Raw genomic sequence first — 13,156 nt, forward strand, 5'->3', positions numbered from 1 at the left:
AAGCGTCGATTTATTGGCGACTTGACTGACTCTTAGAGTCTAAAGTAAATCTCATGCAGGATTTAAAACTCATGAAAATTTGATTTTACCATTTTCATGGTGTATTAATTTTATTTTTATCTTTATTTTATTTTTTTAAAATTTTTTCCTACTAATTGGCTGGAGGTTCACTCGGAAACAATCTCTCTATCCGTCGAATAGATAGAGGGATGACTTTCTCTACTTTTGAGAGTGTTTTCACTCTGGGTGGAGAAATGACTTGTCTTTATTCTCGGATATGGGAATGATTGTCTACATCTCACCTCCCTCATACACCACTTATGTGGTATTGGGTTTTTTTGTTGTTGTTGTTGTTGTTGTTGTTGTATTATTTTTTAATTAAATTAATATATAATAATGACATCATTATAATGAAAATTAAAGGATAATTAGTTTAATGATAACATTATTTTTTAATTAAATTAATATATAATTATGACATCATTATAATGAAAATTAAAAGATAATTAGTTTAATGATAAAATCATCATTTTAGAGTTTCTTCTTATTAGTTTCTTCTTATTATTAGACTATATAGAAGATAATCATACTTAACAATCATGTATGTATAAAACTTAGTAGCGTAAGTATCATTACACAAAACGAGAAGGATGTACTCTTAATAATAAATTGACATTAACAATATATAGATACACATTATTGCGTGACCTCCGGTTAATTAGATATTTTTCTATCATAAACCATGTGATTTTTATATGCATCATATCATAACAATGAGAAAAGTTTCCCTTTGCGTATTTAATGTTTTAATGAGTCAGGATGTAAAAAGTGTAACAATAAATTGCGTAATAAGTATTTGTTAATTTTAATTATTAATAATAAAAAATCCTTTTGTTACAATGGCTTCACAAAACTTTCGTTCACTGAAATGAATTTTGTTATGTTTGCCTAATGTAAGCTTTTTGTTTTAGATAACAGATAAAATGCCAATGAAAGGATGAAATGCGGTTGCCTTTAAATTAAGTTATCTACTTCTATCTCATTTCCTGATTAGTTTCTATTTTTGGTAAACACTTCAACACATAACTAACCTTTTGCTCTTAAATCTATGATCTCGAATTCTTGAAATTCACCCAAGCTATTGCATGTAATTCGCTCTTGTGAATATACAAACGAAACCATGTACGATTTGGCCTGATTTGCGATGTGATTTATATGGATTTTTGTTGCTTTTATGAAACTTGTGATAATGAGTTGATTTTTGCTAGATGTATATTGTATGATTAAATTGATGTTTGAAATAGTTTAGACGTGGTTTGTATGAAGTGTTTGTGTGATTTTTATGAGCTAAACATGTCAAAAATGATGATTTTGTAATTCGAAGCCCGAACAGCAGCTCCTGCTGCAGTTCTTCGTCTTACGCGCATGAGTCGTGTCTCTCACGCGTGAAGTCGTGTCGTCATGTCCCGCATTGTGAGTTGTGTCTCGCACACGAGAGTCGTGTCTCACGTGAGTGTGAGTTCTGCTAGACGGCATGAAATGTATAAACTAGCCATATGTGTTTATATGAGTATATGATCTGTTTATAGTCTAAATTACCGATATGATTAGGATTTGAAGTGTATTCGTACTTGAAACATGATGTTCTCCGGTGAAAAGAAAAAGAGAAGACTCAGTATTACCAGACCTTTCAGTTCTTGTTGGTGACCATGTGTGGGATTATCCTTATGGATGTTATTGTATTGTAATAAGTGTGATTACTATCTATTAAGATAAACTGTTATATTTATGATGGCTCTATAGTTTGTTAAGTTTTTTTTTTTACTGATATTTATGATGATATGTGTACTATGTGTTATACCGTATTTGCATAGCAGGGGCGGACGGGGTTAACCTTGAATATAAGGGTTGGGCTCAGTTGTAGACCTGGCAGTGTCACCGGTCCTCTTGAGATGATTGAATTTTTGTTGTTACGTTAGAATGAAGTTGGACTTAGAATTGTATGATATTATCTGTTGGGTTTCTCATTCACTTAGCTTCGTGCTAATTAACCACATCTTCTCCTTAGGTTGTTGTATACCTGGGATGGGAGAAGTGATGTCAATTTTTGGATATGTATGACGTAACTGTTTTGGGTTGTATATTATCAATGTGTTTTGATTATGAAATAATGAATGTTAACTATGTTTCCAAACAGCTCGGCATGGACTTTCGGAGTGTTTTAAAAAAATGCACGGAATATTAACTCGGTATAAATCCACAATCAAGTACATATTACTTCTTGGATTAGAAATACGTAAACTATAAGTACACTATCCTAAAAGTAGATCAGATATTTTTCTATTCATGATAAAAATAAAAAAAAAATTATTTTTACATTGATGTACGATGCATGTTAAGATACCTCCATGATCACATGTGTCTCTTTGATTTTTTGATAACTTCGAAATGTAAAACAAATTTATTTATCTATATTTTTGGCAAAATGTAACACCCACATTCGTGGCCTAGACGTTATAAGTTTTCTTGTGTGTATTTTTTTATTTGTATGTTATGTATAATTTGTTGGAAAATTTTATTTTCAAGTGTATTTTCCTCAAACTTTGAACCTAAATATGTATATGTATATAACTTAATTTCGAGTTATATTTATACGGTTACATAGCTCTTAACAAGGCTTCGCGGCGGGTATATCATGTGTCCAAAGTTAAATTGTGGTGAATGAGATATCGTGCTTCAAAGTGGGGTGTTTGATGCTGAAACTATAGGAACAAAGCGGGTCAGTTTTTGCGCCCGACCCGATAGGATGGTGTGACCCGTAACCCATAAATTGATTGGGTATGTTTGACCTTCTAGGTTTGACTTTATTCCATATCACATAAGAATAGTTTCCTAATTTGTGTTTGTTAATTTTGGTAACTAGATAATGGAAATTATATTATCAATGAATGTTTGTCCTATAAATAGGACATCATCTCTGCCAATTGAGAGACAGACAAATACAGAGCAAAAAACAAACATAAAATTCTAGCAACACACGCATTTCGTTCTCTGCATTTTCAGACAAGATTTTTACTCCGGTCGTACGCAGCTTTAAGCCATTGTACCCTGGGAAACAGACGACGTGTAGACGGCGAATCTGTTTTAAGGGAACCGTGCTAAACACGGGCCTCGGCTCATCATGTGTTGTTGATGAATATCTGTTCGTTTCGCTTAGGTATGAATATGTTATTCCATATATATTTGATTGTTGATTAAGTTTAGTTGTTAATCAAAATTTGTTTTGGGTACTATATGACATACATAATTATGATAACATAATGAGCCACGAGGTAAACAGTGAAACAATAAACCGTGTGATAATTATTTGTTAGTTTTATTAATGAATCCGTATTATGACGATAATCACAGAACTTACCTCGTTGACTAAATAGGTCTGTCTAATGTAGACTTTGTGTTTTAGATAACGGATAAATGTTTGTGAATGGATGAAAGGCGGTTACCTATGGATTAAGTTATCTGTTTCTATCTCATTTCCTGGTTACTATCTATTTTTGGTAAATACTCAAACACATAATCAACCTTTTGCTCTCAAATATCTGATTATAGGTCCTTAAAATCTAACCAAGCTATTGTATGTAATTAGTTCTTGTGAATCTACAAACGAAACCATGTACGTTTTGGTCCGATTAGCTATGTGATTTATATGGGTTTTTGTTGCTTTTATGAAGGTTACGAAAAAGACTCGATTCTCACTAGATGTTGTTCGTACGATTAAGTTGATTTTTGAAATAGCTTAGACGTGGTTTGTAGGGAGTGTTTATGTGTTTTTCATGAGCTAAACATGCTAAAAATGATGATTTTATGATTTGAAGCCCGAACAGTAGCTGTTGCTACTGTTATTCGTCTCACGCGCGTGAGTCGTGTAGCCGCGTGTCTCACATGCGTGAGGTCGTGTCTCGAACGCATAAGTCATGTCTCGCTTACGTGGGAGTTCTGCTAGACTGCATGGAATGTATACACTTGGCATATGTGTTTATATTATTATATGAATAGATTATAGTCTAAATTAATGATATGATTCTGATTTTAAGTGTATTCTAACTTGGAACATGATGTTCTCAGGTGAAAAAGGGAAAGTGATGACTCAGTAACATTACATCTCTGAGTTCTTGCTCGTGACAATGTGAGTGAGAATATTCTTATGTGTATTATAGTATAAAGTGTAGTTACTATCTATTAAGATAACTGTTATTTTATGATGGCTCTATGGTCTGTTAAGTTGTTGATTGATGTTTATGATGATATGTGCACTATGTGTGTAGCGTCTTTGCATAGTAAGGATGGAATAGATCGAGTTCAGTGCTTGTCTTCCAGTTCCTTGACTCCCAAACCTTGGGTCATTGATTGCGCCACCTCGAATAGACGGGTTGGGCTAAATTGTTATTGTGATGGACAATATAGGTTCAACCTGCCATGTGTTGCATCAGGAGAGTTATATTGTGTGACAATAGCAAGGGCTATCGGTACAGCTCTAGTCCGATCAAGTAGTAGTTGTAGATCTAGCAGGGTCACTGGTACTCTTGAGATGGTTGAATTGTTTGTTATTACGTTAGATTGAAGTTAGGCTCGGAACTATATGATATATTTTTAAACAGGGAAGTTAGGATTTCACCGAAGGGGGACCACCACAGAAGTTCCCCCACCCAATCATATCCGTTCCACGTGTCAAGGATGTTCCATCGACCAACTACCATAGGATAGGGTTTCGTGTAATCACCTTTGGGAAGCACCCCCTGCACAACTGCCATAGGAAGGGATTCAAACTCAAGACGTTATGCTCCCATTAACCTGAATAGTTGGGGTACCGTTCGGGAAACGCCTACTTGATGAACTATATGATAATATGTCTTGGGTTTCTTATTCACTTAGCTTCGTGCTAATTCCTCGCAACTTTTTCCCGTGTTAGGTTGTTGTATGCTTGGGATTAGAGAAGTGATGTCTATTTTTGAATATGTTTGACACACCGACACTCTGATATGAATGTAATGCCGAGCCCTAATGTACTTAGTTTACGTAACACTTGTTTTAAGACATAACTGTTTTGGGTTGTATATTATTGATATGTTTTGATTTGACATAATGAATATTAACTATGTTTGCAAATAACTCGACATGGACTTCTGGTGTGTTAAAAAAATGCATTGCACTTATCGTAAACACAAACAGAACAATACTAATGATATAGACACATACAACTAAACTCATATAATCGCACTACTTGCATTGATGGCGCCTGTTTTCAATTGATAGCGCTGCCCAGTGAAAAATTGATGAAACAAAACAAATATATACGAAGTAGTCCATGTGAAATCAAAGAAACAAGCCATCTGAAATAAAAATGTTGAACTAATAAGATTTAAGATTTATATATAATTAGTGTTAAAATAACATCAAGACACTAACTATACCACCTTGATTATACTTAACTATCATATCATAACGAGAAACTAATAACCGTGTGTTTGTGTTGTAAATAAAATTCACGATGAAACAACTTGCTAGTAGATTCGCTACACGGTGACTATTGAAGCATTTGGCTAATAAATTTGCGGCATTAGTGAAGCTTATGACATGGCACATCGAGGAAACAAGAATCGATATGTACAAAAGGCAACCATCAAGAAATAAAATCCACTAAGAACACACGTGATAGATGAATATTATACTATATGGTTACAGCATGAAGGATGTACAATAATCAAATAAGTAACTAACTAAAGTTCATACAATATGTAAGTAGCTAAACAGTAGTAAAAACATCGAATACATTAAAGGTTATTAATTTCTCTGTTCTATAAAGTATCACAACATGTTAACAAATAAGACAAGCAATTGATTAATATATATGCACTCAAACTAGAGCGTTAATCGAGAAATACGAATTTATAAACTTGTTTTCTTGCAATTAAATGGGTCTTCATTGAGTAAGAGTGTGGTCCTATTTTCTGAAAAATCAGAACATATCACATACGATTCTTCCGATATTTATAAAAAGAAAAACTAAATAAAATCGGTTTTCAAGTTCAAACAGAGCATAAGACATAAACAACATAAATGTTGATAGTATACGTACTACATTCACCAATTCTATCTAAATATGCGTCTTTTTAAATGTCAGATGAATAAATTATGTTGTCCCTATAGTGTATAATACGGAGTATATAATTACAGTAACTAGTTAAAGACCCGCGATTTCGCGGAGTTTTTGAATGGTGAAATCATTTATTAATACCATATTATATTGTACTTATTATTTCGTTTTAAATTTGATTATCCAAACAATTTAACATTAGAAGATGATCAATATAAAGTTGATGTTTGCATAAGAAAACTCTTTGTAATATATTTATTTTAGCAATTTTTTTTAATATACATGAGAATAAGATTATACAAATATAAGATCATACATTTTAATTGTTTTGTTGCAACTCGTTTTTAATGATAAGTTCTGTACCATATCAAACTTACCATCATTCATCGATTAGCATATCATAAAGTTCAATTACATATCAAACTATTCAATGGTTACTAAGCTACCATAAGTTATATCTTAAAGTGTTTAATAATGGAGTATATGCCTAAGCATCGAAATAGAAAGAAACTAAATTTATATTCATTAACACTTCTGCACAAACTAATGGAAAACCTGCAAAATCAAAAGATAGCCCTCTAATGGAAAACCTCATGGCACTTCTTCCCACATAATGACAAGTTTGGATAATTGGTTTCACTTGGCTTGACATCTATTTCCGCTCTACATGATTCATGATCTGAAACATAATAGATCTTTTAAAGATAGCCCTCTAACATAGTTTTAACACAGATAAACAACAAATTCTCGGCGAGCTGGTTTGATTACATCAATTTTACCTGTGTTTTAATGATTCCTTGAATAACATATACACTATTGATTCTTCGCTTCCAATAAAGTTCCATAATACACAGTTTTTCACACGTAAAATTAGTTTAAATAAAAATAATATCATAATTTTACTTATATAGCTAAACCAAACCAACCAAGATCAATTAGTGTCACTATAAGTAGTACTCCGTATAAATTTTTTTCTTTGCAGATAATCCGAGTATATTCTATCACAGAGCTTTCAACTTTATTAATCTTGAATGGGCCAATTCTCTAAATTTACAGGTTCCTCTTTTTTTAGCATGATTCTCATTATCTACTTCAATATTTGGACATATGGATGCAACTGTCTTTCCATCTATAAGCTTCCCATGAAAGACACATCAAAGATAGCATTTTGTAACTTAATTAATAGTAAAAAAAATTACCTTTTGTAACTAAATAAAACAATTCAGTTATTCACCTCGAAAATATGTTGATGTGCCCTTAAGCCCTAAAATCTAAACTCTAAACTCTAACATAAACCCTAAACCCTAAACCCTAAACCTAAACTCTAAATCCTAAAATCTAAACCCTAAACCCTAAATCTAAACCCTAAACTCTAACCTAAACCCTAAATCTAAACCCAAAACCCTAAACCTAAACTCTGAACCCTAAAATATAAACCCTAAATCAAACCCCAACCCTAAACTCTAAACCCTAAACCCTAAACTCTAAACCCTAAATCTAAGCCCTAACTCTAAACCCTAACCTAAACCCTAAATCTAAACCAAAAACCCTAAACCTAAACTCTATACCCTATAATCTAAACCCTAAATCCTAAATTTAAACCCCAAACCCAAAATCCTAAACCTAAACTCAAAACCCTAAAATCTAAACCCTAAATCAAAAACCCTAAACCTAAACTCTAAACCCTAACCTAAACCCTGAACCCTAAATCTAAACCCAAAACCCCAAACCTAAACTCTAAACCTTTAAAATCTAAACCCTAAACCCTAAATCTAAACCCTAAACCCTAACCTAAACCCTAAACCCTAAAGGCTAAATCTAAACCCTAAACCTAAACTCTAAACCCTACACCCTAAATCTAAACTCTAAACCCTGAACCCTAACCTAAACCCTAAAACTCTAAACCCTAACCCTAAAATATAAACCCTAAACCCTAGAATCTAAACCCTAAACCCTAGTATTAATCAACAGTTCATATCTGCTAATATGTTAGAAATATAAAGTTGCATGCACTGATAAGGTAACTTTTTGATGTTATTCTGAAATCTTCGGTGTATTTTCCCACAAATTCGTTAATGTCATTAACCTTTTGATGTGGTCATGACCCTGCTAGTTAAAGAGACCCGTAAATTCGTTGGTTTACACCATAATGTTATTTTAAGGCCGTCAATAACAATAATTCTTGCTAAGAAAAACGTCCATATTGTGGTAATTCCACCCATAAGTTGCTTCAAGCTTTCGGGGGTGATATCTTCATTTGCGATAACATGTTTACTTTTCATTGGTTGCTAGTGGGGGTGTGCATAATATCCAAATCCGAATCCGAAATCTGAATTATCCGAAAATTCGGATATCCGGATTTTTGGATATCCGAAAATCGAATATCCGGATTTTCGGATTCGGATATCGGATCGAATTTTTAAAATTTACGAATATTTGGATAATCCGATATCCGAAATAAAATACACTTATTATTAATATATTTATATTTATATTTTAGTGGCTCAATGAGTAATGACTTATGGACCTTATAGCTTTTATAATGGACTAACCTTTTAACTTTTAAGAGTAAAAAGAACAAAGATAGCTATTAAAAACATTCAATCGTTACAAAAAGTAAAGTAGTGTACTGTGATTTATCAATATTCTTTTTTCTGAAACTCTTTTGCATTCATATTTTGATATGTTTTTTTGTTTGGTTCATCTTCACGAGATGGATGTGTATCATTTTTATTGTAACGAGTATGACATACTAATTATAAGTTGTTCACGTTCTAGAACGAAATTTCGAATATCCGGTTTTGCCCACCCCTAGTTGCTAGGACGTTTAACAAAATTTTATAAATTTAGATTGTCAATTGACAAATTAATCCAAAGGGAATATTAACACCATTTGGTGTTTTAGTATAGATAAGTATAAATCTGGTGTTTTAGTATATATAACCATTTGGTGTTTTACTAAAGCTTATTGACTATAGAAGCATTTGACCTAATTATTTCATCACTTATGCTAACATGTAACTAAAACCTACTACCTTTTGCAACTACTGAAATTGAACAGTAATACTTGGCCTTAAGACTTTATGTTGCATAATTTGAAAACGTATATCACAAAAGTATCAACAAATTATGAAAACTATAACTATCATATGCAAGCTTTCAATTTCAGTTTATACTACAAATGATCTAACTGTATGCTTCTTCTTTTTTGGAAAAGTAAGAAACCAATTTTATTAATGAAAAAATTGATACAGAGGTACAAAGCAATAGAGAATGCGAACTAATGCTATTGTATCCAACAAAGCAAACTCGAATAAGAAACAAAGATACTATACACTGCTCCAATAAACTGAATTAAGAGACCATCCAGGTTGCTGAGTAAGAAAATATGAAGACAGTACTTTAAGTAAGAAAATAAGAAATTATATATGAAGGTTAGTGAAGTATATATGAAGACAGTACTTAAAAGCATATATATGTAAACTTGTATTAAAAAATCAATAGAGACCGCAACATACATCTTTTTGAAATTTCACAGCATTCTGGTTTATAGAAAACGATCCATCGGGTCGGGTCATAGGCTTCGCAGTCGAGTTTCCTTTCAACTTATCCTTCTTTTTGAAATTGTGATTTGATTGCTGCACAGAAACCAGTCCCGTATCTCCTGATTTCGCCTTTTTTTTTTTCTTCCGTTCTGCCTCATCATCTGCTCAATAATCCAGTGTCAAACAGTTTGTCAATAATGACCAGAAGTGTATAGTAGCACTTTTCAATTGAGAAACTTCTTTTTAGAACACATTTTCAAACAGATTAATAACTCATTAAGAAAATCGACAGCTTTACGCCAAAATTTCATTCACGCCCTTCCAAAACTTGAAAGTTACATATATGTTCATATACCATTACTAAATGGATAAGATACAATGCTCCTAAAGCATGTTTGGGATGTAAGGCAATCTCTAAATTTGCCTAAACGTGTACAAAATGATTCTATTTGTAAATGCAAGTAAAGTTTAATTTTGATAATAAATAATAAATATTAAATTTATGTTGCTGTGAATAACTTTCTACCATCTTTATAAAAGTAAACAAACTAAAATCAGTTTACAGTTCACAAAGCAAAATCGGCAAAGTGATTCGACGTCTACTTAAACATATACAACGACCTAATCGTCTAAATGCAAAATATTAGAACATCTTTATAGTCGTACTTTATTTTGTAATCATAGATCATAGATAACACGATAATTATCCGCAACTTATGAAATTGAGAAAACGTGGTTGCAGGTTAACTGAACCCGACCAGTCCATTGTACCATGTACTAAAATGAACCGTCAACCCATTTTGACCAACCCGCCTATCATGCCACCTCTAACAGAAAACAAAACAGGATGGAATCCGTACCGTCCATGAGCATTCGGCATAACTCTGCTGCTTCAGCAGCTTCATCGTCATTTTCCACTTCTGCCTGTGTTTGTGAAGGCAACCGTCTCATCTTAAGCCCCTTAACACCAACTAAAGTATCTTGATTCGACTCATAATTTGTAATTCTCTCTCAATGTGGGACGCAGCAGCCAAAGCAATAGCTTCATCGGGAAGCTGATTCATTGCAGATGAGATACCAGTTGCATGAGTCATGCTGATTCCTAGACGTTTTAGTCTGTACATCCCAGCTAGCATGCTTTCAAACGCGCACACCTACATATAATAGCATAAGGTCAAAGCAGATATATATATATATATCCCAATAAAGTATGAATATGTTTCAAAAAGTCAAACACTAATAAGTCAAAGGAAACAGGGTATGTAAAGATAAGTAAGAAACGTACATTTTCAGGTGTAACCATACTTCTAAGCTCCTCCTCCAACAGAATTCGACGATTTTGCTTCATAACCCATGAACCCCTCTGGTAGTTATGCATACATTAACATCAATGATCAATGATTAAACATAAAACTAATCGCTACTAACTACCAAACCTATCTTAAACAGATAGAAAATTCACTAACCTGAAGATCACAAAATATACTTAACCTTTTCTTAAGAGGAATTTCAGCCACATTTACAAACTGTGCTGACAGCTCATTTGCACGAATGGCAGGCACCACGCCTCGCTTTTGACAAGCACGAAACTCACGGTATGTATACACAAGTAGCCTATTCATATTATACGATTGGACTGCTTTTGATACAGGTGACATTACCTCCATGTGAGGCTCCTGTACAAATGATTAACCCCGGTTAAGAATTATAGCTGGCAAAAATAGATTTTGTAAAGTTAATCCTCAACTACAGCAAAAAAATTAAAAAGGAAAACAAAGTTTACAAAACCAATCGATTATTGCAAGTGTATTGTTCACGTCACCATCCCCTCTTGATTCTGGCCAAAATGGCGAACAATAGCTGTGTAATACTTGATGTCTTCTGTTGTTGCATTAGCGTTTAAGTAGTTTAGTTCACATCTTCCTCGCTACTCCGAATGCGATAACGCCTTTTCCATGCATAATATGACACCAAGACCTAATAATTGTACATACATATGACTCGTTTGATAAATGGTCAACTACATTTAAGTAAAAATTATAGTTAAAGATATTTGTTTCTTCTACCTTCAGGATGAGGCTTTGTCATATGATAAGCATCAGAACTAAAGCTTCCACCAAAGACTTCTGCGTAAATATTAGCACCCCTTTTCTAGTCACCAAGTCGAAAATGGTAAATGATTCGCAAAAAACCATGGCTTCATATATTAAGTAAGTAGTACACTGGTACTTCTATCAGAATTATTAAAGTATCAATAAAATACTTTATCATGATTAAGTACTTTCAACAACAAAACTCAATCTCCTTCTCCCATAACAAATCTGTCACGCCCCTGTTCAATATGAGATTATGAGATGAACAGTAAAAAGAATGATATGTAAGTGAAGTTCACTAACTTAAAGGCTTAGACATTCACTCCACACATTTACACAAATGAACATATAATTCCATGACTTCATGTTTCTACTAACATTATATTCAAAATGATTAGCATAATAGTATGCATCAACTCTATTGAATTCGATAACCTCAAAAGCTTATCAAGTTCCCTCTGACTTCATATCATATAAAAGAAATATTATATATCATATCTCAATATTTAACATAAGCAAAAGAGGAGTTCCCATTTTTGTATTCCTGTTCAAGAGAAAGAAATTCATATTTTTTTCAAACCAATTTACAGCTGTAAAAAAAATACTTATATCAAGTATAATACGTTGAACCGAAATTTGACTCCTACCCTGATACACTAAAAAAACCTAATACGATTAAACATCAAATTGAGTCCATAAAATGAATTACAACCATCATGGGCGATTTGAAACATATAAAATTTGGTATCATGACGAATAAAAAGTAACCTAAAATTGGGATTCTTAGAAACTGATTAAAGCAAAACAAAGTAATCAATTAACATGATTTTTGGAAACCCAGCTAATACCTAAACTAACTTATATTATAAAAATTATAACTTTAAATTACATAAGTAACTAACATAAATGGGATTCTTGATCATTCAGAGAAGGAAAAAAGTGACGCAAATTTCACCTATCAATTAATTTAATTGATGCAAACCCACTTCAAATCTGAATTGATTCTATAATAAAAATCGAATATTTAATAACAAAATCAAAAAATATACCAAACAACTAACTGGAATTGGATTCGTGAACAATGATCGGTTGATTTTCGGGTTTAGGGGAACAGATCAAATTAGGGTCTACTCAGGTTATTCATTGTTTTTATCTATTATCTGTACATTATTATTATTATATAAATATAAATATAAATATCTATACATTATTATAAAGCGCGTGCTCATAATCTTACATGTCACCTCCTGAATTAATCTTATCAAATACGATGACGTGTAATTTTCTTAATTAATCTAAATTATTTTTTTCCCAAATTATTACGGAGTATATTTTTAAGTATTACTTTGATTTTTACCTTTTTA

General features: G+C 32.5%; 1 protein-coding gene and 1 long non-coding RNA gene across 8 annotated transcripts; one reads left to right on the forward strand and one right to left on the reverse strand.

Annotated features, from left to right (window-relative positions):
• The first annotated feature begins 2,370 nt into the window (after positions 1-2,370).
• Positions 2,371-4,364, forward strand: LOC139848153 (uncharacterized). Its single transcript, XR_011759847.1, has 4 exons — positions 2,371-2,838; positions 2,924-3,217; positions 4,126-4,186; positions 4,326-4,364. It is a non-coding gene; the product is annotated as an uncharacterized lncRNA (long non-coding RNA).
• A 5,046-nt stretch (positions 4,365-9,410) lies between these two features.
• On the reverse strand, positions 9,411-12,942 carry LOC139847591 (transcription initiation factor TFIID subunit 1-like). 7 transcript variants are annotated; one of them, XM_071837292.1, is made up of 6 exons: positions 11,766-12,462; positions 11,166-11,676; positions 10,985-11,062; positions 10,560-10,853; positions 9,673-9,860; positions 9,411-9,528 (listed from the first exon to the last, which is right to left on the reverse strand). In XM_071837292.1, the coding sequence occupies exons 2-4, from the start codon at positions 11,364-11,366 to the stop codon at positions 10,671-10,673; spliced, it is 462 nt and encodes a 153-aa protein (XP_071693393.1). In that variant the 5' UTR covers positions 11,367-11,676; positions 11,766-12,462; the 3' UTR covers positions 9,411-9,528; positions 9,673-9,860; positions 10,560-10,670. The 7 variants fall into 7 exon arrangements, with proteins under 7 accessions (XP_071693393.1, XP_071693397.1, XP_071693396.1 ...); XM_071837296.1 differs by having other exon boundaries at positions 11,191-11,676; positions 11,766-12,457; XM_071837295.1 differs by having other exon boundaries at positions 11,766-12,457.
• Between the last annotated feature and the right edge of the window lie 214 nt (positions 12,943-13,156).

The sequence above is a fragment of the Rutidosis leptorrhynchoides genome, chromosome 5 (genome assembly GCF_046630445.1).
Source record: "Rutidosis leptorrhynchoides isolate AG116_Rl617_1_P2 chromosome 5, CSIRO_AGI_Rlap_v1, whole genome shotgun sequence".
NCBI classification, from domain to species: Eukaryota; Viridiplantae; Streptophyta; class Magnoliopsida; order Asterales; family Asteraceae; genus Rutidosis; species Rutidosis leptorrhynchoides.